The sequence below is a fragment of the Neofelis nebulosa genome, chromosome 4, assembly GCF_028018385.1.
Source record: "Neofelis nebulosa isolate mNeoNeb1 chromosome 4, mNeoNeb1.pri, whole genome shotgun sequence".
Classification (NCBI taxonomy): Eukaryota; Metazoa; Chordata; class Mammalia; order Carnivora; family Felidae; genus Neofelis; species Neofelis nebulosa.
The window spans coordinates 149,204,139-149,229,878 of record NC_080785.1 but is presented as its reverse complement, the minus strand read 5'-3'; the positions used below and the strand labels follow the sequence as shown (position 1 = coordinate 149,229,878).

Genomic DNA, 25,740 nt, shown 5'->3' with positions numbered 1-25,740 from the left:
GGTTGTGAGTTCAAGCCCCACATTGGGCATGGAGCCTACTTAAAAAAAAAGAAATCGGGACACCTGGGTGGCTCAGTCCATTAAGCATCCGACTCTTGACTTCGGCTCAGGTCGTGATCTTGTGGTTTGTGAAGTCAGGCTCTGCGGAACCTGCTTGGGAATCTCCCTCTCTCTCTGCCCTCCCCCCCCCCTTGATCTCCTCCCCCTTTCTTTCCCTCTCCCCCTCCCTCAAAATAAAGAAATAAACTTAAAATCATTATTTTATTTATTTACTTAGTTTTCACACAAGCAAATACATATTCATTGCAGAGACACTAAAAAATACAAATTAGTAACAAGAAAAACAAACCTAGCATCCAGAAGTAACTGCTGTTACATTGGTTTTTATTAGGGTAAAATATACATGACATAAATTTTACCATTTTGATGTAGAACTTTTCAGATTTCTCCTTGAAATATATTTTTAATGGGTTCATAATTTAATATTTATAACCTACTCTTTTCATCCAATAGTATGAACATCTATCTTCTAGGTCAATGAGTACAGAACATCTTGAGTGGCTACATATGATTCCATCATGTGTTTGTGAAGTAATTTTGCTTCCCAATTTATCTAAGGTCCGGCCAGGGTCTGACTCAATTTTTTTTTCTTTTTTCTTTTTCTTTCTTTCTTTCTTTTTTTTTTTTTTTTGAGAGAGAGAGAGTGAGCAGGGGAGAGGGCCAGCGAGAAGAGAGAGAGAATCCCAAGCAGGCTCCACACCCATCTCGGAATCTAACAAGGGGCTTGATCCCATGACCCTGAGATCATGACCTGAGCTGAAATCAAGAGTCAGACACTCAACCGACTGAGCCACCCAGCACCCCTGGCTCAATTTGTATTTTTAATTGAATAGATGAATTTAGGCAAAGGATTTCAGATATTTGGCCCATTTACCTTTTTTCCATTTTCTCTCTTTTTCTTCTAACACTTAATTTTTTTTAGAGCAGTTGTAAGTTCACATCAAAAGAGGAAGATACAGGGGCGCCTGGGTGGTGCAGTCGGTTAAGCGGCCGACTTCAGCCAGGTCACGATCTCGCGGTCCGTGAGTTCGAGCCCCGCGTCGGGCTCTGTGCTGACAGCTCGGAGCCTGGAGCCTGTTTCGGATTCTGTGTCTCCCTCTCTCTCTGCCCCTCCCCCGTTCATGCTTTGTCTCTCTCTGTCCCAAAAATAAATAAAAAACGTTGAAAAAAAAATTTTAAAAAGAGGAAGATACAGGGGCACCTGGGTGGCTCAGTCGGTTGAGCATCCTACTTCAGCTCAGGTCACGATCTCGCAGTCCGTGAGTTTGAGCCCCGCATCGGGCTCTGGGCTGATGGCTCAGAGCCTGGAGCCTGCTTCTGGTTCTGTGTCTCCCTCTCTCTCTGCCCCTCCCCCGTTCATGCTCTGTCTCTCTCTGTCTCAAAAATAAATAAACGTTAAAAAAAATTAAAAAAAAAAAAAAAAGAAATCTTATCCTTCCTTTCTTCCCTTATAAAAAAAAAAAAAAGAGGAAGATACAGAAATGTCGGGTATACTCCCTGTCCCCACACATTCATAGCAGCCCCCATTATCGACAACACCCACTAGAGTGATACATTTGTTATGAAGGATGAACCTATATTGACATCAAAATCTCCCTAACTATAATTTACATTGGGGCTCACTCTTGGTTTTATACATTGTATGGGTTTGGACAAACATATAATGACAAGTATCCATCATTATGATATCATACAGAGTATTTTCACAGCCCTAAAAATCCTCTGTGCTCCACCAATTCATCCCTACCACCCCCACCATAACTCCTGGCAAACCCTGATCTTTATAGAGCCTTCATAGTTTTCCTTCTTCCAGAATGTAACATGGTTGGAATCAGTATAAATATATTTTAAAAACCATAGCCATCCAACACTTGGAAATCAGTCGTAGCTGACAATGCTACATGTGGAGAAAGTAAAGGGTGTGTAGCCATAATACCAATTGCCTTGCATACATATACAGTTTTATTTATACACGTGATCTCTCACCTAATCCTCACAACTCTATAAGAGATGTAATTATCTATACTTTATAGGTGTGAAAATGGAGGCCAAGAGAGGTATTCCAGTAGCAAGTGGCAGAACCTGGGTTTGTCTGTAGATACCTATGTATATATGTGAAGCTTGACAATAAATGTGCATAGAGAGGAGTAGGTGGGAGTTGATGGATTAGTAGACATCTGAACATATGCAGAGACAGATGTGTGGACAAAGAGATGAGGCAAATAGATGAGGATATGCAAACCATTCCCCACAATCATGACCTTTCGTCTAACTTAGGACTCAGGATGTGGCTATGTTTGAACTTGAGCTCAGAATACTGAGTTCTGTCTCAGTAAACTTATTTTATTGTTTAGCAGTAAATCCAAACTCCATGGTCTCTTATTAATCACCTAGTTACCTAGATTCCAGAAAAACCAATCCCAGCCCTAGAAATTAGTGCTACCACTTGGCATCAGTAGCAGATAATGATATGTAAATATTTTGCATTTTGTATAACTGTTCCTACGTGTTGTCTTCAAAATAAAATTGCTTTTGCTGACATCAATAAAGATATTTTAGTGGTCCAATCCAATGGTCACTGTTCAGTGCTTACCTTCCTGTTCCTATCTGTGACATTAATGGTGTTGACCACTCCCTAAACTCTTCTCCATGGCTCCATTGACATCTTCCTGTTCTGACTCTTTTCACCTGACTGGACACACTCCTTGTCTCTTCCTAGCTGTTCTTTGGCCGCTGTAAGGTTGCCTGCTCAATAGCTTCCTCCTCTTGGCTCTTTTCTTTTTTCTTTTCTTTCTTTTTTTTTTTTTTTTGAGACAGGGAAAGACAGAGCATGAACAGGGGAGGGTCAGAGAGAGGGAGACACAGAATCCGAAACGGGCTCCAGGCTCTGAGCTGTCAGCACAGCTCGAACTCACGGGGCTCGAACTCACGGAGCGCGAGATCATGACCTGAGCGGAAGTCGGCCACTCAACCGACTGAGCCACCCAGGTGACCCTCTTGGCTCTTTTCTGATGGAATCTTGATTTTGTTCAGGTATTCCTCCCTCCTCTGGATAGCAATGCCTTTTCCAAGAGTTGACCCTAGTCCTCTGAGATAAATCCTCAGTCTAAACCACCGGTTCTCAAAGTGTGGTCTTAGGACAAGTAGCCATCAGCCTTGCCTGAGAACTTGTCAAAAAGTCAAATTCTTGGGCGCCTGGGTGGCTCAGTCGGTTAAGCGGCCGACTTCGGCTCAGGTCATGATCTCGCGATCCGTGAGTTCGAGCCCCACGTTGGGCTCTGTGCTGACAGCTCAGAGCCTGGAGCCTGTTTCGGATTCTGTGTCTCCCTCTCTCTGACCCTCCCCTGTTCATGCTCTGTCTCTCCCTGTCTCAAAAATAAATAAAACGTTAAAAAAAATTTTAAAAAAAGTCAAATTCTTGGGGCACCCAGGTGGTTCAGTCGGTAAAGCATCCGACTCTTGATTTCAGCTCAGGTCATGCTGTCACAGTTTGTGAGCTAGAGTCCCACATCAGGCTCTGAGCTAACCTCACAGAGCCTGCTTCAGATTCTCTCTCTTCCTCTTTCTGCCCCTCCCCCACTTGCTCCCTCTCACAAGTAAGCATTAAAAAAAATCAAGGGGCGCCGGGGTGGCTCAGTGGGTTTAGCATCCGACTTCAGCTCAGGTCATGATCTCGTGGTTTGTGAGTTCGAGCCCCGCATCGGGCTCTGTGGTGACAGCTCAGAGCCCAGAGCCTGCTTCGGATTCTGTGTCCCTCTCTCACTCTGCCCCTCCCTCGCTTATGCTCTGTCTCTCTCTCTCTCAAGGATAAATAAAACATTAAAAAATTTTTATTAAATTTTTTATTTAAAATTTTTTTTAACGTTTATCCTTGAGAGAGAAATAAAGGATAAATAAAACATTAAAATATTTTTTTATTTAAAAAAAATTTTAACGTTTATTTATTATTGAAAGAGCGAGAGACAGAGCGTGAGCAGGGGAGGGGCAGAGAGAGAGGGAGACACAGAATCCGAAGCAGGCTCCGGGCTCAGAGCTGTCACCACAGAGCCTGACACGGGGCTCGAACTCACAAACCGCGAGACCATGACCTGAGCCGAAGTCGGGTGCTCAACCGACTGAGCCACCCAGGTGCCCCAACATTAAATTTTTTAAAAAATAATAAAAGTTTTTAAAAAGTCAAATTCTCAGATCTTGTGCCACACCTACTGAACTAGAAGCTCTGGGGGTGGAGCCCAGCAATTTGTTTTAACAAGCCCTCTAGGTGATACTGATACATACTGGAATTTGAGAACCCTTGATCCAAACCAATCATGATGGGTGGTCTTGTTTCCCTTCCAGTGATGGGATTAGGCTTGTCAGTGTGATAGTATTTTTGCTAATGAGAAATGAGAGGAAGTCTGCTGGGAAAGGGGTCTTGGAAGATTTCTTTGCCTCTTTTTTTTTTTAAATGCTTATCTATTTTTTAAATGCTTATTTATTTTGAGAGAGAGAGAGTGCACATTTGTGGGATGGGGGGGAGAGGGAGTGGGGCAGAGAGAGAATCTCAAGCAGGCCTCCGAGCCCGATGAGGGGCTTGAACCCACGAACCGTGAGATCATGACCTAAGCTGAAACCAAGAGTCAAATGTTTAACCGACTGAGTCACCCAGGCACCTCACAGTTTCTTTGCTTCTAAAAGAAATACAAGGAAGAAATGATCCCTCTTCATCCGTTGGACACTGTTGTGCTGGATGTGATGCCTGTAGCCGAGTCTGATCATGAGGAAAGCAGCCTAAAGGCAAGCCAGCAGGATGAGAATGGCAGAGCAGAAAGATGGAAAAGGTCCGTTACGGATTGAATTTTGTCCCCCCCCCCAAAAGATATATTGAAGTCCCCACCCCCAGCACCCCAAAATGTGACCAAATTTGGAAACAGGGTTGCAGCAGATGTAATTAGTAAAGATGAAGTCATACTGGAGTAGGCTGGGCCCTGAATCCAATATGACTGGTGTCCTTATGAGAAGAGGAGAGGGGCTCCTGCGTGGCTCAGTCAGTGAAGCATCTGACTTCAGCTCGGGTCGTGATCTCACGGTGTGTGAGTTCAAGCCCCACATCAGGCTCTCCGCTGTCAACACAGAGTCTGCTTGGGATCCTCTGTATGCACCCCACTCCTCCCCTGCCTGCACTCTCTGTCTCTCTCAAAATAAACTTAAAAAAGAGAGAGAGAAGAGGGGAGAGACAGAAGGTGGCCCTGTGAAGTTGGAAGTAGAGATGGGAGTGTCTCCTATAGGTTTCAGAGAAACATGACCCTGGTGACAAATTGATTTTGGACTACTGGCCTCCAGAACTGAGACAATAAAACCCTATTGTTTTAGGCCACCCACTTTGTGTGAGTGTTAGAGCAGCTCTAGGACACTGACCCAGGGTCTTTGTGACCTGCACACCAACTCTACAGCGCCCTACCTTGAAATCCCTTGTTACATGAAATAACAATTATTCCTTATTGTTTAAGCTAGTTAGAAAGTTGCCCCCCCCCAGCTGTATTGAGATATAACTAACATATAACATTAAGTAACATGTATAACCTGATGACTTGATACACTTACATTTTGTGAAATTAATACCACAATAGGGTTAAGATTGGCCCATTTATTAAATTTTTAAATTTCATGCTATACAGTTTAAAGTGGAACCTCTCCTAAACAATATAGCTTCTAAAACTGAGGGCTCCTTATGAATTCCAATTCTTGGAGATAAATTTCTGAGTTAGAATGACCTATGGAGGGGCGCCTGGGTAGCTACATCGGTTAAGCCTCTGACTTTTGATTTCAGTTCAGGTCATGAGGTCATGGTAGGTGGGTTCAAGCCCCACATGGAGCCCCATGCCAAGCCCCTTGTCATGCTGTTTATTAGCCTGGAGCCTGCTTGGGATTCTCTTTCTCTCTCTCTCAAAAATAAACAAATATACTTAAAAAACGAAGAATTTCAATGAATGGCTCTTAAGTCCTAGAGAAGATGGGGGTAGAAAATTTACAGAGAAAGTATCCATGTTTTCTCTAAGGTGGGTATTTGGAGCATATCAGAGGTGCCATTAAAAGAGCCCTTTTAGCAGCTTGTATTTTAAAAGGTCTACTCCCACCCTCCTTTTTTCCCTTTATTCTTAGGCAGTTGTGGGCTATGTCATTTCAAGGACAGAAGATTAATAACTTTAAGGGGCAGAGAAAGAGCACAAGTTTGTTTGTTGTTGTTGTTTTTCTAAGTATAGGACAATTTTGTTCCAGTAGCTTGATCTTTTATCCATAAACAGGGGTGCCTGGCTGGCTCAGCTGGCAGAGCATGTGACTCTTGATCTCAGGGTTGTTCAAACCCTATGTTGGGTATAGAGCCTACTTAAAAAAAAGTATGATATCCATCAACATTTTAAGAGAAATAGGTGAGGTTTGTAAAGATAGGTCGGCTGTGAGTTGTTTCTAGGCTGAATTTCTCATTTTATATATATATATATATATATATATATATATATATATATATTTGTAAAACAAAGGCGTTTTTAATTCCCCAAAGAACTGGATTATAGCCTGAATATCAAGGGATTAGCCCACCTTTTAAACTAAATTTGTTTCTTTATATCACAGAGATTTTTAACTAAAATGAGAATCAAAAGATTTATGCCTTTGTAAAGTTTGCATAAAGGATTTTAACAAAAGCCTTCTTTCTGAGTACTGAGTACACAGTTTAACCTAGGCTTCTATTCGACTCTGAATACTGGCCTTTTGCAGATCATTTATAGGAGGGCCTATGAGAAATGTGGATCACCTGTTTCTTTTGTGGAAGGGGTTTTCTCAGGGGCTAGTCTGGCCTATCTAATAACCGGTTTAATCTTGGGTCAGAAGAACTCCCCTTAGCAGCCAGTCAAGGTCTCTGTGAGTAGGGTTGTGAATAGCAATTAATTTTTCTAATTCTTCTCTAAATTTGGTAGGATCTTTTGAAAGTGGAGGAAAAAGGGCTTTATAATTCAAAAGATCCGCTGCTGTTCAAGGGATATGAATTCTTTGAAGTGGGGGGCATGGTTGGGGGGGGGGTGTCTAGGATACATCTGCGAAGGTTATTGCATAGAAATGCCTGAAGCTGGCAGACCTGATTACAGCAAAGTGAGCCTACTGCCTGTCCCAGTTGCTTCTGCTAAATTCACTTTTTGGCCTTCAGCATTTACAAGAGTAGCCTGTATATTTTGAACCTAGAGATGAAGCTGGAATGCTCTCTGCAAATCTTGTAGGGGAAGGGAAGTTAAAATAGGCAGATTTGAGATCTGGATTTTAAGAAAGGAAATGTAGTTTAGATGTGGTCATTTGTCTTAGGTCTAATTTTTATCTTGTCAAGGCAGTCCTTAAGCCTAGCTATTATTCCAATAAGACAACTGAGAGTCCCTTATACAGGATTTTTTTTTTTCAAATATAGTCAATTTATATTTTTTCAAATATAGTCAATGTCTGGCCATTGATGAATAGGATCTATTAATAGGGAGTCAAACCAATAAGCCTTTTAATGGTTTAACCAAAGATACAAGGGGTGTCCAGAGAGGGCATATATGATATAACCCCCATGATCCAAAAGTTCACTCCCAAAATTAGTCTAAGAACAAAGACCTCTGTTGCACAGGAGGTAAGGAAGTCTCTGGTCTCTCATGAAATGGTGAGATGCCTCTAGTCACAGACCCTCTAATTTGTGACACTGGGTGGGTGCTACTGGGATGGGATTTTTCTAGCCCTGCCAAGCAACGAAGCTTGGACAACAAAGGCCCCTTATGGGCTGGGACCTTTTATGACAAATGCCCCTGCAAGCTGGCCTGGCCAGAGAGAGTGCAAATTGTAACTATGCGTCTCTATTTGACTGGCCACCAAAGTGGACCTCAGTAAGTGTACCCTCCTGAAGGCAGAAATCAGAGAAAAATGTTCTCATGGGTCACAAAGCCAAACTCTTAGGACACAGAACAAAAGGAAAAACCTCATTCTGTTTTTACATAGAGGATCCACAGCAAAGTTTGTTTAAATGGATGGCCAGTCTCTTTAACTCAACAGTCTCTGAGGTCAGCTTGAGAGTTGCCCAAGGAGCTAGTTCCACAATATTTTCTCCTGCTAATCTAAATTTACAGGAAGAAAAAAAGATTCTCACCACTCTATCTCCATTGGACTCTGTAGAGCTTCCAGGAGGCTGACATGGTAAGAGATCTTACCTTTTGCCAGTTGGATGTTGGATGTTGGATGTCCAGGATCTCTCAGCTGCTATAGTGTCTGGAGCGAGCGATGTCCAGTGAATTAAAGTATCCTGCCAACTACACCAACTGAAGAGAAGAAAAAATTCTTCTCTACTCTCAACATCTTCCAACTGGACTAGGAATTAAATTGACCTGACACAGATTAACGAACAGGAAAAAATACCAGAGTTTCATTACGCATGTACAGAAGTCCAGTTATGGAATTGAGACTTCAAGAAATGATGAAGGCAGGCAGTTGTCATACTCTTTAGACAAAGAGACAATAAATCTGTGAGGAATTGACGGAACAAAGAAAACTTAACTTTGGGAGCCTCAATTAGTAAGAAATTCTAAACAGAATTTGGGCTGGGGTCATAAATTAGTAAAAAGTAACAAGAGTTATTTATACAGCCTTCTGGGCTCTGAATTTCCCATCTCTGGTGAGAAGGGTGTCTCTTTAGCTCCTGGTACAGGGAGGGTACCTTTCACCTGGGAGATTTATTTTCCGCTTTCAGGGGGACAGAGGAGGGTCTGAGTGTCCTTCTTGCATAGGCTGTTTCTTCAGTAAATTTTACTTAAAATAATATACCAAAGTGGCACGTTTTGGGGTAGCCTTCCCTTGGCCCCTTCAGGCAGTCAGGCAACTGAGGGGTTTTTTTGTTTTGTTTTTAAGTTTTTATTTATTCATTTAAAGTAATCTCTACACCCGATGTGGGAATCAAACTCACCATCCTGAGATCAAGAGTCATGCTCTTGGGGCATCTGGGTGGCTCAGTAGATTAAGTGTCTGACTCTTGATTTCGGCTCAGGTCATCATCACATGAACCGTGAGATCAAGCCCTGAGTCGTGCTTGGTGCTGACAGCACAGAATCCCTGCTTAGGATTCTCTCTGTCCCTTTCTCTCTGCCCTTCCCCCACTCACATGGGAGCTTGCTAGCTCTCTCTCAAAATAAATAAATAAACATTAAAAAAAAAAAAAAAAAGAGTCATATGCTCTTCTGACTGAGCCAGCCAGGTGCCCTGGCAATTGAGGTTTGTATACGATATGCTGAGCCATGGAGAAAAGGGTGGGGGGCTAGGGCTTCAATGGGGAGAAAGACAATTCATAAGAAGATGAGAAGAGCAAATGTTTGGTAAACAAATGTTTGTCACGCGAGGCAGATAAGTTTTCTGTTTTTTTAAACAGCATTTTTAAAAATCTTGTTTGTTTGTTTGTTTGTTTGTTTGGAGAGAGAGAATCCCAAGCAGGGTCTGCACAGTCAACGTGAGGCTCAACACGGGGGCTTACCCCCACGAACTGTGAGATCATGACAGCTGGGATCAAGAGTTGGACGGGCAAGGGACTAAGCCACCCAGGCGCCCCACAGATAAGTCTTTCAGATGTAAACAGTTATCTCTGGTAACAGCTCTCTTCCTGTTACAGGCCCTCTATCTGAATTCCTTGGGCGGTTTTCCTGAGTCAGCTTAATTTCCTTCAGTTCAAAACAATCTACATGCCCAAGTGGCACACTCTGGGGTTGTGTTTTCTACTCCCCCTCAACTTCTTAAACAAGCCCTCACAATAACTACAGTTGTGTGACTCTTCTTTGGGAAGGCTGTGTGTGTGTGTGTGAACATAATCACCACAGAGAAAAGCAAAATGTTGGAACACAATTGCAACCCATGGTAACTCCGTACAGCACATTTCAGCTGTCACACTCAGTTCACATAGAACACTTCTCACCTGACAAATTGCCTGCTTTTGCTAAATGAATGCTTCATTTCACATACCACCAATAGGAAATAATGATGGCCATGCATGGAGGTAACATTCCTTTTCCAAGGAACCCGGGGCTGATTTCATATAATTCATGTGGCTTGTACCATGCCTGAATTACATGCAGTGTTCAGTTTCCCCCAAGGGATCAGCCTGTGGATGACTCCCAAGTGTGGCCTTCAGCTACTGAGTGAGGGAGGGTTTCTAGGTCTCTTGCCTAAAGAGCTCTCCTGGGCCCAGTGGCCAGGACATGCCTGTCATAGCGGGGGAGTTCAGATGTTCTCATTACAGCCTCAGTACTGCCCAGGAACCACAGTGCCACCTCTGCTCCCCCCCCCCCCCCCGGCCCGCCCCCAGTTTGGACACTGGTCTTCCTAACATGTGACCACCTACTGGAATTCCTCAGAGAGGTCCTGAGCCCTAGGACCAGGGGGTCTGAAAAGAGGGGGTCTGAATCGACTACATAATTTTCAGGGCCGAGTACAAAATACAAATATGGGCCCCTCCTCAAAAAATCATTAAGAAATGCTAGACAGCAACGGTAGAATATTTGACAATATTCAATCTTCGAGTGCAGGACCCTTCTGACCTTGGTTCCCTGTGTGACTACACAGGTCCCACACCCACAAAGCTGGCCCAGCCACAACTTTGAGCCTTTCTACATGCACTAGAAACATATTGTTTATTTAATGCTCTTAACCCCATTTTAATGATGAAGACTGAGAGGTTAAATAACTTTCCTAAAGTCACACAGCCAATAAGCCTTGAGTCTGGATTCATACTCTGCTTCTGACTGGAAAGTTCCAGCCCAGTTTCTAGGGCAAAGGGTAGGTAGTCATTCACATTTAACAAAGTCCATTGTTGGTAAACAATGCCTTTTTGTTCTGGAAGGAAGGGATGGGTTCTTCCCAGATAAACCTAGACTGCTCAGATCCAGGAAGAATTGCCTAGAGGCCTAGGGCCTCTGCCTCTAAACAAACAGAACTATTTCAAAAGGCTTAAAAATCCTTTCTGACAATTCAACCTGCAGTGCTTTGGCAATCCCGGATCTGTCACAGCAGTGCTGCTTCTGGGAGCGTTATTTATACCCCCCACCCCTCCTTGCAAGAAAAATAGCCTATGGTGTTTCACAGCTTTCACCTAAGAAAGCTCCACTGCTGGGGTGCCTGGGTAGCTCAGTCAGTTAAGCATCGACTCTTGATTTCAGCTCAGGTCATGATCTGAGTTCCTGAGTTTGAACCCCGGGTGGTTCTCCCTCTCTCTCTGCCTCTGCCCGCTCATGCTCTCTCTCTCTCAAAATAAATAAAATTTAAAAACTTAAAGAAAAAGAAAACGCCACTCCTTCTGGCCTCAGGACCCTATCCATCCCCACATCGGAGCTCTGGTGTCTCTGGGGTCTCCCAGTGCACCCACCTTGGGCCTGCCCTGGAGAAGGGTCTAGCGCTGCAGAGACAAAAGCAGGGGTGGAGGGTAGAAGAGGAGGCTCCTGAAAACTCACTGTAGAGCTGGCCCTGGAAGCCCCCAAAAGGGATCTCTTTACCCCTTGGTGCCACCTCCGTGAGGCATTAGGGGCTGAATGCTAAGGAAGAGGTCCAGGATGTCAAGGATAAGTGGAAGGGAGGCCATGGAAACCAGGAGTGTCTCCCTGAGAAGGCAGCTGCCTCCAGTTTGGAATTGATGATGGAGAGCCTGATTTATCCCAGGTTTTGCATAAATTAAAAAAAAAAAATCACTGCTTTATTTTCACAGTGGATTTTAAGGTTTCTCTTATGGATGCAGTATAATAATTCACAATAGTTTTTACACTGAATAACCAAGCTGAGTATATCTTATTGGAGAAAAGACGCAACATGTTCATGTTCACTATTTTTATTTTTGGTTCTACATCAATCTTACATTTCCTGCTGGTCCTGAATTCTTGCAATCATTTACCTTTGTCCAGTCACAATTAAAATGCAGTAAAGGAAGAGAACCCCAGAGGCCACATGAACTGATGGAATAAAAATCTGCCCCACCACAGAATCCCAAGACTGATGCAAAGAATTTCTCCTCATGAAAGTTGCTTTCTGCTTTGTGCTCCTGCCTTGTGGTATTGATTAGTGTACAAGACTCTCCTGAATTTGAACATACAGCAAGATGTTCTTGATCTCTTGGTGCATCTAGCAAGATGAATGCCAGTGAGAACCAACATTTTCCAGATGATCTGACATCAAAAGTAGATCACGATTCTAAAATGCAGGTCTTGATTTCTGAAACTAACTTGCAACAGGATAAAGTGTACATATCAACCAGCATAGGCTAGGTTATGGTGCAATAACACAAACTCCCACATCTTAGTAGCTTTTATAAAAAAAAATTTTTTTTTTAATTTTTTAAAATTTTTTAGACACAGAGAGCATGAGTCGGGGTGGAACAGAGAGAGAGGGAGACACAGAATCCAAAGCAGGCTTCACCCTGTCAGCACAGAGCCCGACGCGGGGCTCGAACCCACAAACTGTGAGGTCATGACCTGAGCCAATGTCGGATGGTCAAATGACTGAACCATCCAGGTGCCCCAACATCTTAGTAGCTTTAAACATCAAAGGTTCACTTTCTATTTTCAGTACCTGTCCTTTGTGGGTTAGCAGGATGGCTCTTCCCATCTGTCACTCAGGTTTTAGGTTGGCAAAAAAGCCACCATCTTGAAGTTGCCAGTTGCTAAGCCCAAGGGGAAAATGCTCAGGAAGGTTTCACCTGGGCAGCTAACAGCCCAGAAATGAACCACACCACTTCTACTCGCTATGCCACCGGTTGGCCATAACTAGCTGAATGACTCTTCTCAACCACAAGAGGGCCAGGAAGTGCTGGAAGGGGAGAGAACTGGACTTCGGTGGTAAATAGCACGAGCACACACCACCATGGTTTGAGGTTGGAGGATAACAGGGTGAATGTCGATAGAGGGACAGGGACTTGAGGGGGACGGCTGCTGACTCTGCCGGACTGGCAATGTGCACTAACACTCCAAACCTCCACAGGCATCTGAAACCTCAAACGGCTGCAATCATTTGTGATCAGCTTTCTCAACAAGCAGGGCTTATTTACAGCAAAGTTCCAAGGTCAGAAAGCCAAGACTGAGCACTGATCTCACAAACTTGTACCATTCACTACCCTGATGACCTCTTTGAGCTTGTGTGCGGGGAGCGGGGCCGGGGGTGGTGGTGTGCAGATTTCAGAGTTACAGGGACCAAGTACTTCACCCATGTCGAATTCCTGAGATTCAGCACTGTTAGTGGAGACGGGTACCATTACTGCCATCTTCCCCTGGTCACTGATGACCTAACCTCACCCAGGAACAACCTCTTCCTTTGCTCTAAAAGGGGATGTTTTAGAGCCACCTGGGTGCCTCAGTTGGTTAAGCGTCTGACTTAGGCTCAGGTCATGATCTCACGGTTCGTGAGTTCGAGCCCTGAGTCGGGCACTGTGCTGACAGCCCGGAGCCTGGAGCCTGCTTCAGATTCAGTTTCTCCCCCTCTCTTTCTGCCCTTCCCCCACTCGTGTTCTGTCTCTGTCTCTGTCTCTCTCAAAAATAAACATTAAAAAAAAACTTTAAAAGGGAACATTCAAATTAAAGCTTAATCCAGGGGCACCCGGGTGGTTCAGTTGGTTAATTATCCGACTCTTGATGTTGGCTCAGGTCATGATCTCACAGTTCTTGAGTTCGAGCCCCACGTTGGGCTCTGTACTGACAGTGGGGAGCCTACCTGGGATTCTCTCTCTCCTCTCTCTCTCAAGACTAATAAACTTAAAAAATTTTAAATTAAAGCTTAATCTGGGGCGCCTGGGTGGCGCAGTAGGTTAAGCGTCCGACTTCAGCCAGGTCACGATCTCGCGGTCCGTGAGTTCGAGCCCCGCGTCAGGCTCTGGGCTGATGGCTCGGAGCCTGGAGCCTGTTTCTGATTCTGTGTCTCCCTCTCTCTCTGCCCCTCCCCCGTTCATGCTCTGTGTCTCTCTGTCCCAAAAATAAATAAAAAATGTTGAAAAAAAATAAATTAAAGCTTAATCTGATGAATAAATTCAGTAAATTCTCCCTCAATAGGGTATAAGTAATGTACCCCAGTACATGCCTTCTTTCCTTCAGCTTGCTCGAATAATGCAGAAGGCTTATATATTTGACTTAAATGGTTGTTTTTCTTTTTTTAAAGTAAGCTCTATGCCTAATGTGGGGCTTAAACTCACAACCCCGAGATCAAAAGTCACATGCTCTACCGACTGAGCCACCCAGTCGGTAAATTATCTTTTCAACAGTTTTTTTTTTTTTAATTTTTTTTTTTTAGCGTTTATTTATTTTTGAGACAGAGAGAGACAGAGCATGAATGGGGGAGGGTCAGAGAGAGGGAGACACAGAATCTGAAACAGGCTCCGGGCTCTGAGCTGTCAGCACAGGGGCCCGATGCGGGGCTCGAACTCACGGACCACGAGATCTTGACCTGAGCCGAAGTCGGCGCTCAACCGACTGAGCCACCCAGGCGCCCCTCAACAGTTTTTTTTAAACATAGAATAGCATTGCAAAAAGTAACACATATGTAAGCCTTAATAATATTAGAATACCATTTTAAATACCTGTTTAGAAGTACTATAACTTATTTGTATAAATTATCTTCTCAATGGATATTTAGATTGCTCTATACTCACAACAACTCTGGGCTGGATATCTCATGTCCATTTAAAGGGGATCAGAATATGCCATCCCAAAATATGCCACTTTGGCATAAGGATTACTTTGAATTGAAGAAATTTCAGGACAGATGCAGAAAAGGCTCCCTGCCCTCCTCCTTCCTACATAAAAGCAGGATATAAATTTCCAATGAGAAAGAGTCCTCCCTGTACCAGGAGAGGGAGAGCCAATGCCAAAGGTGAATCTGTACAAACAAATCTTACTAACAGCAATCCTTATCTTCTATTAGTTCCATATATATAATATATATATATTTTATATATATATCTTCCATATATATATAATATATATATATATTATATATATATATACACTTTCCCACAATTTATTACCCGCACAAGTATGAACCCCTTTTGTCTCGTCACATCTTTCAAATTTATTGCTTTTTGTTTAAACTGGTATATATATATATATAAGCTCTCAGGCCTATTGGCCTCTTTGTGGTTTTTACTTCATTTCTCTGAGGCCCCCCATATACATATGAAATAAACTTTTCCCTCTGTTGATCTGTCTTCTGTCAGTTTAGTTCGTAGGGCCTCAACCACTGAACCTAAGAGAATAGAGGACAAAGTCTTTTTCCTTCCCTACATCATCTTTGTCTACACAACCAGTTATTTCCTCATACTGAAGTTGCCTGTCACATTTTTTAATTAAAAAAAAATTTTTAGGGGTGCCTGGGTGGCGCAGTCGGTTAAGCGTCCGACTTCAGCCAGGTCACGATCTCGCGGTCCGTGAGTTCGAGCCCCGCATCAGGCTCTGGGCTGATGGCTCGGAGCCTGGAGCCTGTTTCCGATTCTGTGTCTCCCTCTCTCTCTCTGCCCCTCCCCCGTTCATGCTCTGTCTCTCTCTGTCCCAAAAATAAAATAAAAAACGTTGAAAAAAAAATTAAAAAAAAAAAATTTTAATGTTTATTTTTGAGAGAGAGAGAGAGAGACAGAGTGCAAGTGGGGGAGGGGCAGGAGAGGGAGACACAGAATCCGAAGCAAGCTCCAGGCTCTGTCTGAGCTGTCAGCACAGAGCTGGATGCAGGGCTCACACGTGACCTGAGCCGAAGCCAGACACTTAACCAACTGAGCCACCCAGGCGCCCCCTCATTTTTGACATCGATACTTACTGTCAAAGTGCACTTAAAAAGACTATAGGCATATTCATGCCTACTATCAAGGTATGTGTATGCATTCTGATGAGCCCAGTTGTTTTCTTAGATCTAAATCCCACTGCTTCATGAAGGCTTCTACTTGTTATTACCATTATTTCTTTTCCTTTAAAAAAATTTTTTTTAATGTTTATTTATTTTTGAGAGAGAGACAGCATGGGAGGGGTAGAGAGAGAGGGAGACACAGAACCTGAAGCACGCTCCGGGCTCTGAGCTGTCAGCACAGAGCCCGACGCGGGGCTTGAACTCACGAGCTGTGAGATCATGACCTGAGCCGAAATCAGCCGCCCAATCGACTGAGCCACCCAGGCGCCCCATTTCTTTTCCTTTTGTGAAATTCTTTCTACTTTGGGTCTGCAGCACTTTGTAGCTGAGTACTTACTTCACTGTTCTCTTGTCAATTCGTTAAAAAAATAAGGAAAGGAAGAAAGAAAGTGGGGTGGGAGATAAAAAATATAGAAATTCCAGCTTTTATTAGTGCCTGGTGCAATGTAAGGCAGTAGAGATGCAAATAGAAATTAGACCACGTCACCACCTTCCAAGAACTCAGAGTCCAGTGGGCATTTAAACCTTGCTGTTAAATACATCTTGTGAGTAGTGGGGTGGGAGAAGGATTTAAAACATGGGTATAATTAGTCTTCCTGCTTACAGTCTGACAGAACAGCATTGGCATGGTAAATGGTATCCGTTCATGAGTCTCTGGCACTAAATAATGAGAGAGGTGCTCAAATATACATTCCTTCTAGTAATGGGGGTCTGCAATTACGAAAGCAGAGTAAAATTCTCAACTCAAAGTACCACTTCTTACTCATCCCAGTAGCTGTAGCATTTGACCTACATAGAAAGTCAGGGAATGTCTGCTGAATGCTGGAGGAATGAATAAATGCAAGCTGAACCAAGACTACTTACTATCTGCAAGGAAACACTGAAATTTTAAGTATTGACAATCTCCCCACATCTAAGGAGGGCAGATTCTCCTGAAGGTGCCTTTGTTTTGATGATGGAGAGAGGAAGTTTGGGAGAGGGTGACAGGGAATAAAAGGTCCTCTGTTATAATTGGAAAGAAAAATCCAGGGAGACAGCTGGGAAGGGGTTAGGAGGAATTCATGAGAGCAGAGCATGGTTTGGAGACCTATGGAGAGATGTGGCAGCTGCAAAAGGAAACTGGTGGTGGTGGTGGTGGGGATATGTTTTAAGATTTTTAGAAAGTCTGCTGTGTGATTTGTGATGTAACTCCCTCCCCCCATCTCCCCAGGAGAATATGTTAAAAAAAAAAAATACTCTTTTGTGTCTTTGGAGTCTGGTCAGGACTTGTCTTTTGAATGCGGGAAGGCATCAAATCAGGCTCAGGGTGGACACAGGCTGAGAATGGAGAGAGTAAGGGAGACCCAGGGTCATTCATGTTTACAGGCAGCTTGTCTGCTCGAGGTTCATGCAATTGGTTGGCCACGGAGGAGAGGGGTGAACACAAAAGAGTTGTGGGATTACAGAGGTGGAGAGGAGCCGGGATGATTTAATCTGGCTCCAGAAAGGGTGAATTGTGGGGAAATCGTAATTCTCAGTCCCTTTGCTCAGTCTATTGCCGGGCACCTAACAGGAGCAAGGAATGTATTTGCTGATTGATGGGATCCTACGGGATAAAGGAGGGGACGCTTACGGCAATTGGGTGAGTCAGAGATTATTGCCCCCGTTGCAGAGATGAAAGCAATACAGCCTGAAGGTGGCTCCACCCAAGCTTCCCAAAAGTCCGAGCGGAGGAAACGCCTTAGTTCCCACTCGCACAAACCTCACACCCCCCTCCCACGGCAGTTTGCGCCTGGCAGCACCCCAACCCCGCCCCCTCTCACCCCACACTTCCTGATTCCGCTCCGCCCTACCCGCGAGTACTTCCGGTCTCCGGCACCGGAAGCCGCGACCCAGAGCGGTGGGGCGGTAAGTCCACGGCGCGAGGGCCCACGGAAGAAGTCCTTGGGCCGGGCAGTGGCGGGTCCAGGTGGTGGCGGGCCATTATTTCTCGGGTCACTACCGGACATCACGCGGCAGCGAAGTTCCCTCGGAAAGGTCTAAGGCGCCGGTAGAGAATGACATTACTTCCGGAGCATGTGCGGGCAGGAAAAGGCCGGAAGTGGCTCCAGCCCCACTTGGTGGCGAGGAGGAGTCAAGGAGGGTCTTCTCGGTGTTGCCGGATTTATCTCTGGAGTACCTGGGAGTTTTAGGAGAGAGGGTGTGTGAATAAAGAGTAGCAAGTAAAAATACAGGACGTGCAGTTAAAATTTAATTTCAAATAGGTAACATTTTTTTTTTAGTGTAGGTATGCCTCAAATATTGTATGGAACATACTTGTATTTTATTTTTATTTAAATTTTTTTTCAACGTTTTTATTTATTTTTGGGACAGAGAGAGACAGAGCATGAACGGGGGAGGGGCAGAGAGAGAGGGAGACACAGAATCGGAAACAGGCTCCAGGCTCCGAGCCATCAGCCCAGAGCCTGACGCGGGGCTCGAACTCACGGACCGCGAGATCGTGACCTGGCTGAAGTCGGACGCTTAACCGACTGCGCCACCCAGGCGCCCCCATACTTGTATTTTAAAAATCCCTAATTGAGGGGCACCTGGGTGACTCCGTCAGTTAAGCGTAGGACTCTTGATTTCAGCTCAGGTCATGATCTCAGGATGGTGAGATTGAGCTCCCTGGTCAGGCTCTGCTGATAGGGCAGAGCCTGCTTGGGATTCTCCATCTCTCTGCCCCTCCCCTGCTCATTCTCTCTTTATCTCTTTTTCTCAAAAAAAAAAAAAAAAAAAAAAAAAAAAGAAAGAAAGAAAGATCTGATTTATTTGAAATTCAAATACATCTTATATTTTAACTGGCAACCTTTGCCTTGAACACCCCTCTCCCCCCCCTTCCCCCGAGCTCTGGTGTACTGTGGCAAGGCCTGTGTCCATCTGGGAAAGAGGTACAAAGTTCATGCAGGCAGTCAGGCTATTGCTAGATTCTAAGCCGCTTTTGGTTCCTAGCCTAATGGGCCATCCCCAGGGGCTTCCTGGCAAAAATTGAGCCCATTTTTCAGAGTCCATATGTCAGCACCCTCTGTGTTCCTTTTAATGCTGGAGTCAGGCAGCATTGGTCTTATGGGAAAGCTGAGAACCATGCTGGCTAAGTGGCTGAGGACTACACATTGTTAGGTCTTTTGAGTGTGGGATAAAGTGGGGCTCAGGTTTTCTGTGTTAACAGTGGGCAGCTTCAGAGAGACCAAGGATGTCAAGGGGAAAGCGTTAATCTTCACATCCCACCTCTCATTTTGTATGTGAGGTCCAGTGAGAGAAAAGGAATTGTCTCTGGTAGAGCTGAAGCCTGATTCCCAGCCTCCTTCCCCTGTTCTGTGCATACTTGTGCAGTCAGCTGGCAGCATTTATGGTGGGCATTGTTAAAGCAGATGCCTTTTTTAGAGATGAGCTCTTTGGGGCTTTATTGTCCCTGAATTCCTTTACAGCTTCCTGACCTTCACCCTGAGGCTACTTTAGCCTTTACCTTGCCCAGTGGGGAAAATGACTGGCCTCAGTTCTGGAAGCCTGGCCTTTCCTGCTCCAGACACTCGGCTCTCACTCCTGTGGGTGTGTGACCCAAGACTTGTCTTGTTAGGTCAGAGTGAAAGGCATGTTCTTAGCAGAGGTGGGTCTAGCTAGCCAAGTAGGTGGAAGGGTGTCCTTTTTTGTCCTGCAGTGTGGGCCCCAAGGTATATGGCCTTATTGTGGTGTCTAGGGACTTATCTGAGGTTCCATCATGAGCCAGTCTTTGCTGCCATTTCTCGCTTGAACCCAAACCTTTTGCTGGACTGGCCTTGAGCACTGGGATTCCTCAGGCTGTGTGTCCTGAGGATGTGCTCTGGGTCTGCCTGTCAGTGCTCCTGTGAGCCTACAGCCTCCCCACACAGACCTAGGCTTCCCAGACCAGATCCATGAGCTAATGAAATTGAGCAGGTTACAGGTCATCGGGCTCAGGGTCAGTTGGTGGGACAGCCGGCAGCCTCTTGGCAACAGAAGTGGTAAACAGGCAAGGAAAGAGTGCCAGAAAGGGGTGTTGCTCCTGGACGAGGGCTTAGAAGTGAAGGGGGTGGAAAAGGGGTGGGGCGGGAGCCCAATGAGAGAAATTGCTCCCTCTATGAATGATTAACTCTCAGCTGAAGCGGGTGGCCTAGGGGAGGGCTCGGCTAACAGGACCTTTGGACCCGGGGCAGAGTGTCCAGAGGGCCAGAGTAGAGCCTGCAGAAGAGAAGGACATGGTAGGTGGCAGGCTTGGGCTCCGAGAACTGGAGTTAGATGAGGCAGCTGAGGGCCTCAGAAAGTCTTGGACTGGCAGATGGCCCATTGCAGCAGCCACTGTGGGGTCCAGCGGCCCCAAGCCCTCAGAGAGGTAGCTGTGGTGGTGGTGGTGGGGGTGACTCTGGTCTTGCAGCGGCCTTACTGGTGCTTTCTTCCCCCTAGGCAGCCATGGGTGCCAGGTGGTGCTGAGAACAGTGGGGCATGGCTGCAGTCCTGCAGGTCCTGCCCTGCTTGGCCCGAGCCCCCTTGCGCCCACTCCTCTTGGGTGGCGCAGTGGTCCGGCTGGCCAGTGGCATGGCCCTCGCGGAGCAGGCACGGCAGCTGTTTGAGAGCGCTGTGGGTGCCGTGCTTCCAGGCCCCATGCTGCACCGGGCACTGTCCTTGGATCCTGGTGGTGGGCAGCTGAAGGTACGGGACCGGAGCTTTCAGCTGCGGCAAAACCTCTACCTGGTGGGCTTTGGCAAGGCTGTGCTGGGCATGGCAGCTGCAGCTGAGGAGCTACTGGGCCAGCATCTCGTGCAGGGTGTGATCAGCGTTCCCAAGGGGATCCGTGCTGCCATGGAGCATGCTGGCAAACAGTAAGGAGCCTTGGGGGGCTGCTGCCCACTGTCCATCAGGCGGGGAAGCTAAGCCAAACTCAGGCCCCATCGGGCCTCCCTCCCTCACCAGCATCCCTTTCCTTCTGGGTCTAGCTTGGCTCCAGGATGGGTGCCAGTTGGCATCCTTCACCTGTACAGCTGGGAAATCAGGTGGAAGGAGAGGAGCTCACCCCATCTCTTGCTGTCTGTTCTGTCTCTTCAGGGAGATGCTGCTGAAGCCACACAGCTGTGTCCAGGTATTTGAGGGCGCAGAGGACAACCTCCCAGACCGTGATGCACTCCGGGCCGCACTGGCCATCCGGCAGCTGGCTGAAAGCCTCACAGCTGACGATCTACTGCTTGTGCTCATCTCAGGTATGGGTGCCAGATTGGCTCATTCAGGACAGTTTGGGGGATGGTGGTGGTGGTTCCAAATACCAGGTCTGTGAGAGATGGTTGGTCTGAGCCCTCGGGGTCACAAGAGCAAGGGAGGCAGTAAGGAACCTGGATGGCTGACCCCCAGGTGGCCCTGGGTATTGTATCTGGCCTCCCCGGAGCTGTGGGGTCCTCCCCTGACTGACCCTGTTGGGTGACCATGAGGGGGTACATAGGGAACATCTAACTCAGGGTGTTGCAGGGAAAATGTCCCTGCTGTTGCTGCTCTCTTGCCAATGTGATCTGGGGCTAGAACCCAGGTCTCTAGCTCCCACGGAGCCCCTCCTTGGTCTCACTGTCTCCTCCTGGATGAGGGGCAGCCCCTATTCCAAGTTCTTATGGAATAGTTCTTTTAGTGCCTGCTGGGACCTAGGCTACCCTAAGGCAGGGCACAGCCTCAGGGGCCCAGGGTGTGGTGACTGTACACACGGTCACTGCATGTCCACACGGGGGCACCCTAACCCCACCTTTCCAGCATCTCCTTCCCTAATGTGGACACTGCCTGCCTGCTTCCCTGAGTGGGGAGGTTCCTTTGCAGTTCTGTCCCATCTTCCCAACTTCTTCACTGTCTCTGCAGGTGGGGGCTCAGCCTTGCTGCCAGCCCCTATCCCACCTGTCACACTGGAGGAAAAGCAGACACTCACCAAACTGCTGGCGGCCCGTGGAGCCAACATCCAGGAGCTGAACACAATCCGGAAGGCCTTGTCCCAGCTCAAGGGTGGGGGGCTGGCTCGGGCTGCCTACCCTGCCCAGGTACATGGGTTGCTTCTACCCCAGGCAGCCCTGGGCTGGAGGAGCCCACATGCACCAGGGAGATGAAAGCCTAGAACGACAGACAGATTGGCAGGGGCCTGGTGTGGGAGTCCACAGGGCTAGCTGAGAGGGGCCTCAGAGAGGAATGGGGGGGGGTCCAAGTGGCCACATGTTCTACAAACCCCCTTGAGAGGGGTTAGAAGTGGGTAAGAAAATGCACTGGGCAGTGTGAGGGTGTGTGGATACATGGTAGGGGGCGTGTGGTGGTTTATCCTCAGTGGCTGTAGGGTGAGGGCCAGGAGGGACTGAGCCTTGCTTCTGCGACCCCACCCCAGGTGGTGAGCCTGATTCTGTCAGACGTGGTGGGGGACCCTGTGGAGGTGATCGCCAGCGGCCCCACTGTGGCTAGCATCCACAACGTGCAAGATTGCCTGCACATCCTCAATCGCTACGGCCTTCGTGCTGCCCTGCCACGTTCCGTGAAGACTGTGCTGGCTCGGGCTGACTCTGACCCTCATGGGCCACACACCTGTGGTCACGTACTCAACGTGATCATTGGCTCCAACGCGCTGGCGCTGGCCGAGGCCCAGCGGCAGGCTGAGGCGCTGGGGTACCAGGCTGTGGTGCTGAGTGCAGCCATGCAGGGCGATGTGGAAAGTATAGCCCGGTTCTACGGGTTGCTCGCCCAGGTGGCTGGAACCCGCCTCACTCTGGCTGGGGCTGGAGCCTCTGCAGAGGAGGGTGAACAACTCCGTGAGCTGGCAGCTGAGCTCCAGCTCCCAGACCTGCAGCTGAAGGAGGCTCTGGAGGCTGTGGTGAGGGCCAGGGGCCCCGTCTGCCTGCTGGCTGGTGGTGAGCCCACAGTGCAATTGCAGGGCTCAGGAAAGGGTGGCCGGAACCAGGAACTGGCCCTGCGTGTTGGAGTAGAGCTGGGACGACAGCCACTGGGGCCTGTAGATGTGCTGTTTTTAAGTGGCGGCACCGATGGGCAGGATGGGCCCACAGAGGCCGCTGGGGCCTGGGTCATGCCTGAGCTGGCCAGCCAGGCTGCCGCTGAGGGCCTGGACGTGGCCACCTTCCTATCTCACAATGACTCACATACCTTCTTCCGTTGCTTTCGTGGTGGGGTGCACCTGCTGCACACAGGGCTGACTGGCACCAATGTCATGGACGCCCACCTCCTGTTCCTGCGGCCACGGTGATGGTATAGGTTGTGTTTTAGGAGTACAGAGGAGAGGCCTACAGGACAGCATCCTGGAGCCGACCAGGGTTGGTCCCCAAGGCCTCACCAGGCCTTAGGGTTCCTTCTTTCCTTGGCCCAGGCTGCTTGGTTGGCCCTTATACCTCACACCCATGGCTTCTGCTCTGTTCATTCCTCCAACCGGACTGGCAGATGGGGACTCTCTTCTCCCTACTTTCTGCTGTGACAGATAGCAGGTATCTCTAAGGACTGGGATGAGCCCCTTAGCCAGTTTGCTGTTCCCAGTCTTCTCCCCACCCACCCCCAGGCAGCCCCTCTGCTGAGCTCTTGAGTGTCCTTTCTGTGGGGTAAAGCAAGGACTGTAAATAAAAAGAGCCACACTACGGGTTCTCCATGTGTTTTCCCTCTGAGCGAAGACTCACCCAGAACTGCTGGGAAGGGGAGTGGGATCAGCCTGCAGCCCCAGCGCTAAAACCCTACAGGAGTTCCCCACACCCTGCTCTGCAGGTATACTCAGCACTTGCTTCACTTAAACAGGAGCCTAGGAAGGTTGAGCGTGGCTTCTGACGCATTCGATGGGGACAAGCAGAGAGGGAGGACAGGCCTAAGGACTGCAGACTGTGGGGTCTGAAAGCAACTGGCCACCTATCCAACTGTGACTCCCCTGTGGCCTCCCTGTTGCAGTCTCCAGCTTCTGCTTGCTGTGTGCCTTGCTGGGTGAATGCTTACTGTCCACTAAGTCTGTCCTTCCCTTCTGTGTTTGGAAAACCCTTAGGCACAGACCACACCTTCTTTGGTTGATCTGCCCTTTGTTTACCCACGGGCTACTCTCAGCCACATAGGATTCTGGACCTTGTTTTCTTGTGTCAGGCCCATTTTTCCAGGTGGAACATCCCAGTTCCTTTAGCTGCTCCTCTGGAACCCAGTGCCAGCCTTGCAGTGGTGGTCTCCAGCGCTGAGATAGTGGGTCAGAGTACTGATGGGATCCAGCAGCCCACCTGCCCATTCTCCTGTTACAGTTGGCCAGGGAAGAGGTCAGTGGGGGTCGGGGTAGGGAGAGCAACAGAGGAAAGGTTCCCTTGGCTAGGCTAGCAGCTACCTCTCTTTGGGCCCCCTTGCTCAGGATCCGAGCCCTCGCTGGCCGCCCCCGCCGTGCGCCACGGCTCCAATCCCTATATGAGTGAGCAGTAGAATCACATAGGAATAAAAAGCCATAGAGAACAGCGAGGCCTGGGGCTGCTCCTGCTGGCCCCCTCATCCACCCCAGCTATCCCTTCCTGTCTGAGGGTGTGAGGGGCTCTGGGCCAAGGCTGGCATGCTCTCCCCCTGGGAAGAGCCTCCCTTACCCACTTGGGCTCTGGACAGCCCAGCTTGCAGACTGTTCATGACCTGGGGACAAGGTGAAGTCAACAATGTGAGCCAGGCTCTGGAGGCCAGGGAGGCTTAGGGAAGAGGGGAGTTTGCACCCCTCTGTGATGCAGGGCACCGTTTCCTTTCCTTCTGTATTGGCATGGAGTTCCCACTGACTGGGGGGAGGGGGGATGTCATAGTCTAGGGAATGTTGCCCCCACGTGGCAATGCCTGTGCCCTGTTGCTCCTCTGGTAACCTCTAGATATGCCCTGTCTGTGTCAATCCTTGCCTATGCGGACATGACTGTTGGTGCTGGGTGTCAAGTTCCAGGCAAGAGCAGGATAGGAGGGCAGGGCCTTGTCTGCCTTGTCCACAGCATGTGTGTATGTGTGTGTGTGTGTGTGTGTTGGCATGTGAGCACACAGATGTGGGTGGCCGGGGATAGGGATGTGCTGCTTTGTACACTAGGTCTCTTGCATGCCTGCTGAGGGGTTTGGGTGTGGGTGGGGTCTCACCGGAGGTCTCCTGTGCTGCTTTGGCCCTTGCCCTACACCTATGTTTGTGGGGGCTGGGAGGCCAGGGGCTGGATTGGGCCTGGCCCATTAGATTTGCTCATTTGGTATCCCCAAGATGAGAAAAGATCTACTTGGCCTCAATCTAGATGCAAATACGAGATAAACGCTGTATGGTGACTGTTCAATAGGACTTAACTATTTGCTCCATAAATTTCAGTTATGGGTCATAGTTGCTCCCATCCTGTGGTTCTTTGCTTCTGTCTGTCCTGGCTCAGGTTCCTCTTGCCCTTGTGCCCACTTCATTTCCATTCCCAGCTGGAGGCACTTGCTATGTAGGGTGCCCCCCTCCCCCACTGCTGCCACCTTTATAGGCCCTTTCATTCCCTGTACTTGGCATGAACTGAAAACAGCTGGGCAGTGCACCTGGACAGCCCTTAGGTATCAGCTAGCCCAAATCCCTTTGTTTTATAGTTGGAGAAACAGAGAGGGAAGGTGGCTTGTCTGGGGCTGCACAGCAAGTCTGCCACAGAACCAGAAGGAAAGCCTGGTCAGGACCTGCTTGCCCACTCACAGGGGCTCAGAGACCCTGGGGCCCAGAGAGAGCTCAGCCAGAGTCAGGGATGCACTCTTGCTTCCTTGCTGCTTCTCAAGGGCTTGTGGATGGTGACA

The 25,740-nt window shown here is 47.7% G+C and overlaps 1 protein-coding gene and 2 long non-coding RNA genes across 7 annotated transcripts; 2 read left to right on the top strand and 1 right to left on the bottom strand.

Moving 5' to 3' along the window:
- Window positions 1-7,118: 7,118 nt before the first annotated feature.
- On the top strand, window positions 7,119-9,862 carry LOC131510080 (uncharacterized). Its single transcript, XR_009260893.1, has 2 exons — window positions 7,119-8,256; window positions 9,529-9,862. It is a non-coding gene; the product is annotated as an uncharacterized LOC131510080 (long non-coding RNA).
- A 7,919-nt stretch (window positions 9,863-17,781) lies between these two features.
- GLYCTK (glycerate kinase) lies at window positions 17,782-25,300 on the top strand. 4 transcript variants are annotated; one of them, XM_058726691.1, is made up of 5 exons: window positions 17,782-17,850; window positions 20,401-20,816; window positions 21,040-21,191; window positions 21,829-22,004; window positions 22,340-25,300. In XM_058726691.1, exons 2-5 carry the CDS (start codon window positions 20,440-20,442, stop codon window positions 23,204-23,206), a joined length of 1,572 nt encoding a protein of 523 aa, XP_058582674.1. In that variant the 5' UTR covers window positions 17,782-17,850; window positions 20,401-20,439; the 3' UTR covers window positions 23,207-25,300. The 4 variants fall into 4 exon arrangements, with proteins under 4 accessions (XP_058582674.1, XP_058582673.1, XP_058582672.1 ...); XM_058726690.1 differs by lacking the exon at window positions 17,782-17,850 and adding an exon at window positions 18,027-18,142; XM_058726689.1 differs by lacking the exon at window positions 17,782-17,850 and adding an exon at window positions 20,068-20,198.
- LOC131510072 (uncharacterized) lies at window positions 18,009-22,009 on the bottom strand. Of its 2 annotated transcripts, none has more exons than XR_009260890.1 (3): window positions 21,896-22,009; window positions 21,008-21,259; window positions 18,009-18,121 (listed from the first exon to the last, which is right to left on the bottom strand). It is a non-coding gene; the product is annotated as an uncharacterized LOC131510072 (long non-coding RNA). The 2 variants fall into 2 exon arrangements; XR_009260889.1 differs by having other exon boundaries at window positions 21,008-21,277; window positions 21,896-22,005.
- Window positions 25,301-25,740: the final 440 nt, after the last annotated feature.

Bases quoted from the DNA above. Each gene is read 5' to 3' on its own strand.
- GLYCTK (XM_058726691.1), top strand. From the start codon at position 20,440: ATGGCTGCAGTCCTGCAGGTCCTGCCCTGCTTGGCCCGAGCCCCCTTG. The intron at 21,192-21,828 runs GTATGGGTGCCA...CTGTCTCTGCAG, and splicing joins ACTGCTTGTGCTCATCTCAG to GTGGGGGCTCAGCCTTGCTG. The intron at 22,005-22,339 runs GTACATGGGTTG...ACCCCACCCCAG, and splicing joins GGGCTGCCTACCCTGCCCAG to GTGGTGAGCCTGATTCTGTC.